Genomic DNA, 15,019 nt, shown 5'->3' with positions numbered 1-15,019 from the left:
CACCCAAATCAGAGCTTCAAGCATGTCCATCCCCCAGATGGTGCACATTGCCCTCATTATGTATGTATATACCCATTCCCTCCTACCCCCCTCCCATCTGCCCAACACCCAATGAATGCTATTTCTATATGTGCACTTAGGTGTTGATCAGTTAAAACCAATTTGATGGTAAGTACATGTGGTGCTTATTTTTCTGTTCTTGGGATACTTCACTTAGTAGAATGGGTTCCAGCTCTATCCAGGATAATACAAGAGGTGCTAGATCACCATTGTTTCTTGTAGCTGAATAGTACTCCATGGTATACATATACCATATTTTATTAATCCACTCATGTATTGATGGGCATTTGGGTTGTTTCCACATCTTTGCAATTGTTAATTGTGCTGCTATAAACATTTAAGTGCAGATGTCTTTTTTATAGAATGTCTTTTGTTCTTTTGGGTAGATGCCCAATAATGGGATTGCTGGATCAAATGGTAGATCTACTTGTACCTCTTTGAGGTATCTCCATATTGCTTTCCACAGAGGTTGCACTAGTTTGTGGTCCCACCAGCAGTATATGAGTGTTCCTGTCTCTCCGCATCCACACCAACATTTATTGTTTTGGGACTTTTTGATAAAGGACATTCTCACTGGGGATAAGTGGTGTCTCACTGTGGTTTTGATTTGCATTTCCCTGATGGTTAGAGATGCTGAGAATTTTTTCATATGTGTGTTGGCCATTACTCTGTCTTCTTTGAAAAATTTCTGGTCATGTCCTTTGCCCATTTTTTGATAGGTTTGTTTGATTTTTTCTTTCTGATTTTCCTGAGTTCTAAATAGATTCTAGTTATTAGCCCTTTATCGGATGTGTAGCATGCAAATATTTTCTCCCATTCTGTAGGTTGTGTGTTTGCTCTCGTGACAGTTTCTTCGTCTGTGCAGAAGCTTTTTAATTTGATCAGGTCCCATTTATTTATTTTGTTTTTTCTGTGATTGCCTTTGGGGTTTTCTTCATAAATTCTTTGCCTAGGCCAATGTCTAGAAGAGTATTTTCAACGTTTTCTCCTAGAATTCTTATAGTTTCATGCCTTAGGTTTAAGTCTGTTATACACTGTGAGTTGATTTTTGTGAGAGGTGAAAGGTGGGAAGGACTCAGCAAAAGAACTCTGAAAGTATGAAGACTGTACTTCAATTTTTAAAGAACCTGGGAGAAACAGGTGGGTGATAATAATGGCTACTTGCAGGAACTAGCCTGGTAATATGTGTTCTACTAACATTTCAGTTATTTCCAGAATAGGAAGGAGGTTTCTGAGAATAGAGGAGAGCCAATAGGACCAATTTGTAGCTAGGGAACTTCTGGAGCCCTGGTCCTCCTATTTCACTGTCTCTGGTAAATTTTCACTTTTATAATGTGAATAAAATTCATTAATACCCACTTAAGGCCCACCTTTCATGGGCATTCACAACATTGATTTTATTAATAAAAATGAAAGATAACACTTATGAGTACTTACTTGCTTTCTGCTAGGCTCCTTTCACTATGTGTATTAACTCATTTCCTCTAGTTGTTATAATCATACCATTTTACAGAAAAGAAATCTGAGCTACAGCAAAGTTCTTCAGAACTTAAATGGCAGAGCTAGGATTACAAACTAAGGCAGCCAAATAAACTCCTTACGGTTAATTGACACATCATATCATATGCAGCCTGGCCTGAAGAATTAGTTTTGGCTTAAATATGATAATCCAATAAACTATATTTGTGATTTAGCTGACAAAAAGATTATATAAAAATATCAGATACTATGATAAGAGCTAAAACAATTTAATATAATATTTGTTAATTTAGTAAAAGCTGAGAGAAGATTCCACACTATGAACAATACTATTAGTGAAAGATATTCTCTACTTATTGAGATTATAGGTCATTCAAATACTGGATTTACAAAAAGTCATTGGAAAAAATTTATCCATTTTTGTTTGACAAATCATAAGTCTCTGAAGACAGAGACTTCTTTTAATTACAGACAGCCATATCAAAAAATAACAGCAACAATTTTTAAAAATTAAAAAATAAATTGGAAATTATTGGATTAGACAATTTGCACTATAGTTCCTATTACTTTGTTAGTAGTTTTATAAGAACATAATGTTTGTAGAATATATTTTGTTACAGAACACATTTTCAACTTTTGTTTACATAGTGAAATCATACATTTAACATCTATTTCCATACCAGTGGTTTCATATTTACCATCACTCCTAGGCAACATCTATTAGAATTTTAAAAATATATATCCATAGACCTATGAATTCCAAAATTAGCTATTTATCCTCTAGAAATAAAAGTACTAACATTAGCATTGTTCATAGTGCAAAAAACTGGAAACAAAAAGAGTTCCCATTATATTAGATAGGATAGAGTAGGTTATGCCAACAATAACAACCCAAACTCTCATGAACTTAACACATCAAAGTCTTATTACTTACTCATACTATATGACCTTGATGGGTTAATAAGGGAGCTTTGTACCATGTAATTTTCATTCAGGGACTGAGAATAACAGAGCTTTGTCATTTGTAATGTCATAAATTTCTGCAGCAAAAAAAAGAGTGTTATGGAAGGTCCCACACCACAGAGTTAATTAATGTGCCTTACTTCCAGCTAAAATTCCTTGGCCAAAACTTACCATACAGCATCACCAAGGGGTGAGGGCGGTATAATCTTCTCACATGTCTTGGAGAAGACTAGATATAAGTGATCATAAAAGTCTCCATCACACCCTTTAATAGAGAAATACCTGAATCATGGTACATCCTTGAAATATTATACTATATAGCCATTAAAAAGAATAAATTGGAACTATGCCATGTTTTAGAGAGATTTCCATGAGATATTAAGTAAAGCAAGACTCTGAAAAGTATACATATTATTCCATTTTTATAGTTTAACCATGACCAGAAAACCCTGTGTATATGCATGTATATGTAAAAATATAACAAACTAACTAAATATATTATATCTATGTCTATCTGTCATGGAGAAAAATAGGAAAAGATATATCCTAGGTTCTTGTTAAAGGTTACCTAAGACAGGGGGATTTAGTAGAGGGGGATTCTAATGTGCATGGAGAGGGAAAGAGACAGGGTGAGAGAGAAAGCAAAAGGAAAAAAAGAGGGCACTAAGATTTTATAAGATCATATTGATGCATTAGTGTAAACTGTGTATATGCATACGGAAGTTAAAAGTTGTTTTTAAAAACTATCTTTTCCTTTTATTTTTGATTGCTTTCATAGGCCTCAAATGATTGATCTGTTGAAATTAAATGATCTTTTTGGCTCCTTTGAGCTGTAGACTATGATTTCATGACTTAAATAATATTAAGTATTATATGTCTCTTGTTTGTCATTTTCTATTGCTGACCCATGATTGACCTGTCACTGATTAAAGTTCTGGATGTACTACTACAGCCTGTGGACTATTAATTATACTGAATTCAGGTTGCCTGAATTATGAATAATTTATTTCTAACCTTTATATCAACCAAAGCAACTTGCTCTTTGACATCATTAATTTACATTTACATGAAGGAGGAGATATTTTGTTACTGCTAGAGTGATAAAGTTATGAATATTTTTCTTAGGACACGCATTAGATTGAATCCAAAAGTTTGGAACTTAAACTTTCAATCTAAGAAATTTTCTCATCTCTTACCTGGACTATTTCAATAACCACAATAGCCTTACCCTGTTCCAACAGCCCTTAGTGATCTTCCTAAAACAAAAGTCTTTTTCTCAAGCTGGGGGGGGATGGATGACAGAGTTAGGAGACTTTATACTGTATAACCTTTTGTAAAATTTAAATTATAAAATACTATATTTTCAATAATAAAGTCTGATTTTCTTTGCTTAAACTTGATTCCATTTTCCACACCAAAAAAATCCAAATTTTGCAACATAACATACAAAGTCCTATATGAAGAGACCATGGCTTGGTTCTCCTAACTATTCTTCACTTCATCCTTCATATTGCTATTTCTTCAGGCTTCGTTTTCTCTTGTCCTTCTTGTATACCTGTAGCACTCCTATTTATGTCCAAAATCCATCTCTCCCAGGCCTTCTCTGATGCCTGAATAAATGACATGAAATTATCATTTACTTCTCTGTAGCTCTTACATGTGTATACTGTCAAATTAATTATAAGTGATTCATTTACACATAAAATATTTGCTTCTTGACTATGGTCACTGAGAGCAGTGATTGTGGGTATCATACAGATAACCCCAAATCCAATATCATTTCCAGTTGTCAGGTATTGTCACTCAGCAGGATTTGACACAAGGGAATACTCCCTTCTTCTTGAATCACTTTGTTCTCTAGGCTTCCATGATCCCTTATGCTCTTAGGGTTTTCCCTCCTCCAACAGTTCCTCCCTCTTAGTCTCTTTATGGCTCTTCCTCTATTGCTTCACTTTATTTTTTTTTTTAATTTCAGCTTATTATGGGGGTATAAAAGTTCAGGTTATATATATTGCCCATCCTTATTGCTTCACTTAAAAATGTTCTATTGTCCCAAGGCTCAGTACTAACTCCTTTCTCTTCTATAATTAACATTTATTCCTGTAAAGAAAGTACATTCAGTCCCATATTTTAAATGGCACTTATATACCAATGATTACTAAATACCGACCCTTCTGGTGAACTCTAGATTCATTTGTCCAATGGGCTACTCAACATCTCCACTTGCATATCTAAATTCTCTCGAATACTACATATGCCCAAAACAATACTTCAAAACCAAATCTTGCACCTTTTCTTTCCCTCACTGCATCTTTATCTCCAGAAAATCTTTTTGGTTCCATTACCAAAATATATACAAAATACAATCTCTGACTGAGTCTCACATTTTTTGCCCAGTCTAACATGGTTAATATTTGCTTTTGTAACACCCAGTAATTTGGCTAAGGCCCTCTCAGCACATACTTCTTCTGAAGTCTATGGCCTGCGTTTTTTGCTTCAGACAAAGCTTATGCACTATTCACTTAGGACCTAGAACCTATAACCTGTTTCTATAAAAACAAGAATTCAGGTAAAGATAAGGCTACGATAGGCTACAATGACCCACCAAGTGAAAACTCCTATGAAGCTATTGTCCAGATAGTGCCACCAAAGCCATATAAGAGGTTCAATATTGGTATGTTATTTAGTTTCCCTGAATGCCACTTTATTTTCTTCTCAAAGTATCTAGCCTATCTATCAAAATACTGGGATTTGCAAATATTCTCTGAATTAAACTTTATACCCTCACAACAAGACCACCCTTCTACCTTCCCTGTAAACTTACAGCATGGAGCAGATCATGTGACCACTGCAGGAAGCTCCACACCCAAGAGAAGGACAGAGAAGAGTCTGCATACATATTCTCAGTTTATCCTAAACTCATCAATCAGATTAAGACAATCCTACAAACAGTGACTAAAAGGCAAGAAGAGTATCCTACCAACCTAAAAATAGGCTACTGCAAAGAGCTTGTTCCTATAATAACCTCTAAAATACACTCAATTTTTAAAGGCATTAATTAATAATTGTGTAATTAGCTTACAAAATTTTCATAATTAAATAATCAAATTATCAATTTACCAATTGTTCATTAATAGTAGTGCTTTTTTTAAGGAGTTGTTTAAACATATGCAAATCTATAAATGTAATTCACCACGTAAATAGAAGTAAAAACAAGGAACATATGATCCTCTCAATAGATGTAGAAAAAGCATTCAACAAAATTCAGCACCATTTTATGATAAGAAAGCTTAACAAAATAGGCATAGATGGGAATTACCTAAAAATGATAAAAGCCATATATGAAAAGCCCACAGACAACATCATACTGAACAGGGAAAAATTGAAAGCATTACTGCTTAGAACTGGAACCAGACAAGATTGCCTTCTATCACTGCTTCTATTCAACATAGTGCTAGAAGTCCTAGCCAGAGCAATCAGAGAAGGAAATCAAGGGCATCCAAACGGAGGCAGAAGAGGTCAAACTATCACTCTTTGCTGATGGTATGATCTTATCTCTAGAAAACCCCAAAGATTCTGCCAAAAGACTACTGGAATTGATAAAAAAATTCAGCAGAGTCTCAGGTTACAAAATCAACATACATAATCAGTAGCATTCCTATACGCCAACAACAGTCAAACTGAGAACCAAATCAAAGACTTAATACCCTTCACAATAGCAACAAAGAAAATAAAATAACTAGGACTATATTTAACTAAGGAGGTAAAAGACCTCTACAGGGAGAACTACGAAACACTGAGGAAGGAAATCGCAGAGCACGTAAACAGGTGGAAAACTATACCATGCTCATGGATCAGAAGAATCAACATTGTTAAAATGTCTATACTACCCAAAGTGATCTACAGATTCAATGCAATCCCTATTAAATTAACAACATCATTTTTCACAGATATAGAAAAAATAATTTTACGCTTTGTATGGAACCAGAGAAGACCCCATTTAGCAAAAGCAAAGTTAGGCAATAAGAACAAAATGGGAGGTATTGATTTACCAGACTTCAAATTATACTACAAGGCTGTGGTTATTAAAACAGCTTGGTATTGGCACAAGAACAGGGACACAGAACAATGGAACAGAACTGAGAACCCAGATGTAAAACCATCCTCATATAGCCATCTAATCTTTGACAAAACAGACAAAAACATACACTGGGGAAAAGAGTCCTTATTCAATAAGTGGTGCTGGGAAAATTGGATAGCCACATGTAGAAGACTGAAGCAGGATCTGCATCTCTCACCTCTCATAAAAATCAACTCATGATGGATAACAGATTTAAACCTAAGGCATGAAACTATAAGAATCCTAGAAGAAAATGTTGGAAATACTCCTATAGACATCGGCCTAGGGACAGAATTTATGAAGAAGACCCCAAAGGCAATCATAGCAATAACAAAAATAAATAAATGGGACCTGATCAAATTAAAAAGCTTCTTCACAGCCAAGGAGACTATCACAATAGCAAACAGACAACCTACAGAATGGAAGAAAATATTCATATGCTACACATCCAATAAAGGGATGGTAACTAGAATCTATATAGAACTCATGAAAATAAGCAAGAAAAAAATCAAACAACCCCATTAAAAAGTGGGCAAATGACATGAACAGAAACTTCTCAAAAGAAGATAGACTAATGGCCAAAAAACATGAAAAAATTCTCAACGTCTCTAATCATCAGGGAAATGCAAATCAAAACCACTTATCCCCAGTGAGAATGGCCTTTATCAAAAAGTCTCAAAACAATAAATGTTGCCATGAATGCAGAGAGATAGGAACACTCATACACTGCTGGTAGGACTGCAAACTAGTACATCCTCTATGGAAAGTAATATGGAGATACCTCAAAGAGCTAAAAGTAGAACTACCATTTGATCCAGCAATCACATTACTGGGTATCTACCCAAAGGAAAAAAAGACATTCTATAAAAAAGACATCTGCATTCAAATGTTTATAGCAGCACAATTCACAATTGCAAAGATATGGAAACAACCCAAGCGCCCATCAATACATGAGTGGATTAATAAAAATACCATGGAGTTCTACTCAGCCATAAAAATCAATGGTGATCTAGCACCTCTTGTATTATCCTGGATAGAACTGGAGCCCATTCTACTAAGCAAAGCATCACAAAAATGGAAAAATAAGCACCACATGTACCCACCATCAAATTGGTATTAACTGATCAATACTTACGTGCACATATAGTAGTAACATTCATCGGGTGTCAGGCAGATCAGAGGGAGTAGGAGGGGTTGGGTAGATTCACACCTAATGGGTGTGGTGCATACCATCTGGGGGATGGACATGCTTGAAGCTGACTTGGGTGAGGCAAAGGCAATATACGTAACCTAAACATTTGTACCCCCAAAATATGCTGAAGTTAAAAAAAAGGAGTTGTTTAAAAGTAAAAATAGTTTTTATCTTCTTTCAAGATGGTGGATTGGAGGCTTTGCTAGCATGCCTCACGCACCTAGAAAGAGTAAAATAAGTGTGTAGAGATTTACAATGTAAAATTTTATTCAAGAAGGAACATGGGTGCTCAACAGAAAGAGTAAGAGAAACATGGGATACTTTGAAAGCAGCAGTGAGCAGCAGCCTGCACCATGAGCCATGTGGAAAACTGTGAGTCTTCAGAGAAAGAGGGAGAGACTTTCTCCATGGTATACATTCCCACTGAGGAGCTGGAAAATCCAGGCTACCAGGAGTTCCTTAACCTTATCCAGTGCTGGATCTGATTTGTTGAGTGGAGGGGAGTATATGAGAAGCAGCAGCATTGGAATGTGCTTTGCATGCACTCCCAGACTCCAGAGGAGACAGAAGTCATTCCTGATCCTAACTCATAGGGGACCTCACAGAAATCTGCCCACTAACTCAGGCAGTGGTCACAGGTTGGGAGAAGCTCCCAACTGAGATTTGAAATCTTATCTCAAGCAGGGATGAACCCCCAAGGCTAGAACTGAGAAGTGAGTGAGAAGTGGGCTCTTGCCACAGGCATGGGAGCTGGGTGCCTTCCCTTCACTGTCTGAACCTGGAGGGGTTTGTCCTTAGTAGGAAGTCTTGTGGCCTGGGGCATTTTTCCCATATGAACATAGTCTATCTGGGACCCAGCTGGCTGTTTTGGCTTTCTGCCGACAGCAGGCCACAGGTGTGAGACCTGCCTTGTCAAGGGCATGGTAGCTGGACAGGTTTCACTGCTGTCTGCTGGGATGTGGAGCCCAGACTGTCCCTCTCTCCTCACGCAGACTCCTGTGTGCAGCAGAGGTGTTTCCACTCCTCCTCCCAAGCACATTATCCCAGCAGCCAAGGAGCTTCCCTCATACCCCATCTGGGGCCACTAGTTGTGCCCACACTTGGGGAACCAGAGCACCGACTTACATGACCCAGCCTCCACCTGGCTTTGCCCTTCCATCCACCTTGGTAGCAGACCACAGGCAGGGACTCCTGGGAGTTCCAAGGCCCCACCCATCACCTGGGGCATCTGAGTACTTCCTCTGGTTAACATAGGCCAAGTATAAACCCCATGGCCACCACCATAGCTGGCTCCTTCCTGCAAGCACTACCTCCCGGCCAGAGGTCAACCAGCACAGTCCAACATCTGTTGGCACAATAATACAGTGCTTGGGAAGGAGAAAACTTTTGCATGACCTCAGCTATTACCATTGCCCCCACCACCCCCGCTCCTCAGGAGGCCCTGAGCCTGTTCACTTGCCTGGTATATTACTACTACAGCTAATAATTGACAAAGCCACCACACTAAGGCTATTTATAACCAAGGAAATCTCATAGAATCTATGCCACTCCCCAACCACCCCCATAAGGGTAGGGGCTTGCATTTACCACTGGGAGACCTGAGGGCAAGTCAGTTCAGTCCAGCTTCACCCAACATTGCCCCAATCTGGGGCTGAGAATGAAGCCCAAGCCACTGCATGTCCCACAGACCAGTCTATCAGAGAGGCATCAGAGAGCTACTTCAAATGGCTCACTAGACACCAGTGACAAATTCTCTTCAGAAGGAAGAACCAAAACTACAGGCAAATAATGATAGCCCAAAACAGTGTTAAGGAGAGGCTGCTGGAACGTATCAAAGAGTTCACTGAAAGAATCTATGATACAGAAAAAGAAAGAAAGAAGACAATAGGAGAGATCAAACCCCAGGAGATTTAGTATTCCATGGCAGGGGTAGATGGGAATGCTTTTGGCTCCTCTAGCCCCTGTGGCAGACTGTCAGTATCTGAACTTAAGGAGAGCTTCTTTTCCCTCATCATCCAAGCACTAGAGTGGGCTGCAACTTGGCGATTTCTCAAGGTCATTATCACCTCACATAGGGTCCCTTCCTTCTCCCCTATACCCAAGTTATGGTAGTGGGCACCATATTCAATGTATACCCATTGTGGGACTTTGTTCTGCTTAGGGACCTCCAACCCACATGTCTTCACATCACTGGATTCCTTGTAGGCATTTCCCAGTACCCACCTGGATTGTGGCAACTCCACAAGACAGCTAGAGTCAGAGGAGCAGTAGGATCCCTCAGGGATTGTCATTGCCACTCATGGGAGAAAGGGGAGCATACCACACCAAAGGAGCACCTTGTTGGACAAAAGAAACCAGAATGTGGGCCCTTCTGTGTTCCAGAACTTCCTACCTGTGGGCAGCGAGTGGCTGCACCTCTTTCAGCAGAGGCACAGGTGCTATGCTGGACTCAGCTGGGGAAAACTGTGGTTCTGCCCCAGCAGTCAAGCAGCCCTGGTACTCATGAGGGGCCTTGAAGGAGGGACTTCTCCTCGCCCTTGTTGAGCACTGCAGACACAGCTGGGGTTTCTCCTAGAGGAGCCTGGTGCAGGCAAACCTGTGGACAGCCTATCTGAGAAATTTTGAGGTGACTTCATCCTCATGGGAGGTGCACCCTCCATGCTCAGCTCTGCATGAGGGGCAGAGTCCCTCCTTCTCGACATGGAACACCAACATTCTGCAGATGGACAGAGGTGCCTGTCTGAATATCCAGAACATCGGGACAGGGGCATGACAGGGAGGCAGTTCGCTTTCCTGCTGGCCTGGTAGTGAAGCTGAGGTAGCTCCCTCCCTCCACCCTCACTAAGACATCAGTGCATTTCACTGGGAGCTCCCCCAGCCACCTCTGTCAGGGCTGAGGCTTTTGCCCACCATTATGGAATTACATATACCCATCTACTTCAGCTACAACCAGTTTTTACCCGTGGGTGCCACCTACTGTCCTGAAGGCTGAACTGTCCAACCCAGTGCAAAAAGTACTGGGGGAAAAGGTGCACAGGACTGGGGAATGAGATAAGCTTCAGGAGACCTCTGCCATTCTGGTTCTGCAGGAGACAGCAAGCCTGCTCACATATCCAGTACACATTGCTACTACAAGTATGTGAGAAAGCCACACAAAGATTTTCAATAACCAAGGAACTCATACAGATTCTTTGCCAATGAAAAGACCCAGAGCCAAAGCTAGTATCAACTTGATACCAAAGCCAGGAAAGGACATAACAAAAAAAAAAAAAAAAAAAAGGAAGAAGAAGAAGAAGAAGAAGAAAACTATAGACCATATCCCTTTTGAACATAGATGCAAAAATTCTCAACAAAATACTAGCAAACTGAATTCAACAGTACATCAAGAAGATGATTCAGCATGATCAAGTGGGTTTTAACCCAGGGATGAAAGGATGGTTCAACATATGCAAGTCAATAAATGTAACTCACCACATAAACAGAAACAAAAACAAAGACCAACTGAGAGAGAGGCCGAAAAAGTATTTGACAAAATCTAACACCCTTTCATGATAAAAACACTCAACAAACTAGGCATAAAAAGAACATATCTCAAAATTGTAAAAGCCATATATGACAAACCCACAGTCAACATCATACTGAATTCCAACATCATACTAAATGGGGAAAAGTTGAAAGCATCCCCCCTAAGAACTGGAACAAGACAAGGATGCCCACTGTCACCACGTCTATTCAATATACTACTAGAAGTCCTAGCCAGAGCAATCAGGCAAGAGAGAGAAATAAAGGTCATCCAAATCAGGAAAGAGGAGGTCAAACTATCCCCATTTTCTGACAAAATGATCTTGTATCTAGAAAACCCTAAAGACTCCACCAACAAACTCCTAGAATTAATAAATTCAGCAAAGTTTCAGGTTACAAAATCATACACAAATCTGTAGCATTTCTGTACACTAATAGCAGTCAAGCTGAGAGTCAAATCAAGGACTCAATACCATTTACAATAGCTATTGAAAAAAACACCTAGGAATATACTTAACCAAGAAGAGCTATAAAACACTGATGAAAGAAATCATAGATAAAACACAAACAAATTGGAAAACATGCCATGCCATGGATTGGTAGAATAAACATCATTAAAATTTGCATACTTCCCAAAGTGATTTACAGATTCAATGCAATTCCCATCAAAATACCAATGTCATATTTCATAGATCTAGGGGGAAAAAAACCCTCTAAGCTTCATTTGGAACCAAAGAAGAGCCTGAATAGCCAAGATAATCTTAAGCAAAAAGAACAACCCAGGAGGCATCACATTACCTGACTTCAAATTACACTATTAATACAAGGCTACATTAACTAAAATAGCATGGTATTGGTGTAAGAGTAGACGTATAGACCAATGAAATAGAATGGAGAAACCAGAAATAAAACCATTTATCTACAACCAACCAATTTTGGATAAAGCAGACAACAGCACACACTGGGAAAAAGAAGCCCTTTTCAATAAATGGTTTGGGGAAAACTGGATAGCCACAAGCAGAAGAATGAAACAGGACCCCTGTCTCTTGCCATATACAAAAATTAATGCAAGATGGATAAAGGACTTAAATGTAAGGCATGAAACCATAAAAATTATAGAAGAAAATAGAGGAAAAACCCGTCTAGACATTGGTCTGGGCAAAGAATTTATGACTAAGATCCCAAAGTCAAATATAGCAACAACAAAAATAAATAAATGACACTTAATTAAAGTCTTCTGCACAGCAAAGGAAACAACCAATGGAGTTAACAGACAACCTACAGAATGGAAGAAAATATTTGCAAGCTATACATCCAATAAAGGGCTAATATCCAGAATTTACAAAGAGCTCAAACAAATCCACAAGAAAAAAATAAATAATCCCATTAAAAAGTGGGAAAATGATAAGAACAGAAGTTTTTCAAAAGAAAATAGACATTTAAATGGCCAAAAAGATATGAAAAATGCTCAACATGTACTAATAATTGGGAGCTAAATGATAAGCAAACATGGGCACAAGGAGAGATAAAGGATATTGGAAACCAAAAAGTGGGGAGAGTGGGAGAGCAGTGAGGGGTGAAAACTTACCTGTTGGGTAGCCAGAACTCTATTCCGGTAATGAGCACACTAAAAGCCCCAACTGAAGCAATATACAAGGTATCCATGTAACAAAAACATTTGTATCCCTTGATAATTTTGAAATAAGAAAAATAAATGTTGTATAAATGAAGTATTTCAGTAAGTCATACTTATATATCCTTTTTTTCCTGCTATTAAAGGCCACTTGTCAATTTTGTAAATAGAGATCAAAGCTGCTTCAAAAGTGTAAAACTCTATTACAATGCTCTCAAGATTTTATTTATTTATTTTTTTGGAGATAGAGTCTCCCTTTGTTGCCCAGGCTAGAGTGAGTGCTGTGGTGTCAGCCTAGCTCACAGCAACCTCAAACTCCTGGGCTTAAGCGATCCTCCTGCCTCAGCCTCCCGGGTAGCTGGGACTACAGGCATGAGCCACCATGCCTGGCTAATTTTTTTTTCTATATATATTTTAGTTGGCCAGATAATTTCTTTCTATTTTTTAGTAGAGACGGGGTCTCGCTCTTGCTCAGGCTGGTCTCGAACTCCTGACCTTGAGCAATCCACCCGCCTCGGCTTCCCAGAGTGCTAGGATTACAAGCATGAACCACCGAGCCCAGCCAAGATTTTAAAAATGAATAATATTCTCAAAGTTATAACAATTAGCTGTTCAGATGACCTCACAGAATCAATGAGAAGCATTTATTTACATCCAAAATATTTTAATAGCAAAGAATAAAGAATACATCTCTACAGTGCATTCCTAGCAACCAAAGGCTAACTTTACAAATTTGAAAACTTAGTAAAAACAGTTTTCACAAATACAAGAAAAGGTAACAACAAAATATAATCATCTGATTATCTGAATATAATGACAAGTTTTCAAATAATATGTAGTTATTTTAAATTTAGGCCAAAAATATAAAAATATAAAGAAATAAATTATTTTTGCTAATATTTTTCCAAAATCTCAATTTCCACATAAAGTTTGGCTCTTTGGAAAATAAGAATAAAAAATTAACGATACATTTGATGTTATTAGGCTCCTTAATCACACCGATTTTCTGAAACTAAACAAACAGCTTTTCTGCTTCCTTTACTTTTTTTTTCCTATCCATTTTAGAAATTATAGACCAATAGTCCTCCCGTATTGTTCTCACAGATCCAGTCTTCACTGAAGATCCAGCGGCTATTAGAGATGAAGGAGTCTAAATACAAAATAAAATACAATCATAACATTTAATTATTTTTTTAAAGATATCTAGCTTTTAAAATTTCCTTTCTGAAATAAAATTTAAGTGCTACCTTTTTTGGTGTTCTGACACAAAGATGAGAAGTTGGTGGATTATTATTCTTGCCTAGTTTTTTCACTGTCTCTTCCTCTGAAACCAGGCTCTTGAAGAAAAATACAAAAATATATAATGTTGGGCTATTATCATTATTATATTATTAAAATTATGCTAATATACACATATGAGAAGAATTAAGAGTAGAAAGAGGGAAAAGGGAGAAAAGAGAAGGGAGGAGGTAGGAGAGAGTAAAAAAAGAATGACCAATGAAAGAAGACAACAACAAAATAAATTCTCAATTGGCCAGACAAGGACCTAGATTTTTATTCTATTAAGTATAATCCTGAAATACTATGTGAGATACAAGATGTGTATAATGAGTAGCATTTTACTACTGATTTCTATTTCAGTTCCAGAGTTTTTATGCTATCATTTTTTTCTCCTCCTCCTACCCCTGCTAAGGTCCAAAAATAAGTTTCTAGAAATGTTTATAACAAACATTTATAATCCTATAAAAATTACAATATTATCCATGATCCAGCAACTCCATTTCTGGGTATATACCACAAAAAACTGAAAGCAGAATCCGAAAAGATCATGTACCCCGTGTTAATAGCAGCATTACTCAAACAGCTAAAACATGGAAGCAACCGAAGTATCCACCAACAGATTAATGAATAATCAAAATTTAGTATATACATACAATAAAATATTATTCAATCTTAAAAAGGAAGAAAATTCTGACACATGCTACAATATGGATGAAGCTCAAGACATTATGCTAAGTGAAAAAAGCTAGTCACAAAAGGACAAATAGTG

At 37.8% G+C, this 15,019-nt stretch overlaps 1 protein-coding gene across 1 annotated transcript in view; it reads right to left on the bottom strand.

The window, feature by feature from the left end:
* Positions 1 to 13,785: 13,785 nt before the first annotated feature.
* SYCP1 (synaptonemal complex protein 1) overlaps positions 13,786 to 15,019 on the bottom strand; it is a 100,175-nt gene continuing 98,941 nt past the window's right edge. Inside the window, exons 31-32 of the mRNA XM_045546887.1 lie at positions 14,217 to 14,306; positions 13,786 to 14,119 (exon numbers count right to left, since the gene is read on the bottom strand). Of these exons, the coding sequence (XP_045402843.1) occupies positions 13,982 to 14,119; positions 14,217 to 14,306 (228 nt within the window). The 3' untranslated portion in view covers positions 13,786 to 13,981. The remainder of the gene's footprint in view (positions 14,120 to 14,216; positions 14,307 to 15,019) is intronic.

This window comes from Lemur catta, chromosome 3 (assembly GCF_020740605.2).
Source record: "Lemur catta isolate mLemCat1 chromosome 3, mLemCat1.pri, whole genome shotgun sequence".
NCBI lineage: Eukaryota > Metazoa > Chordata > Mammalia > Primates > Lemuridae > Lemur > Lemur catta.
This window is presented reverse-complemented; position numbering and strand designations above follow the sequence as displayed.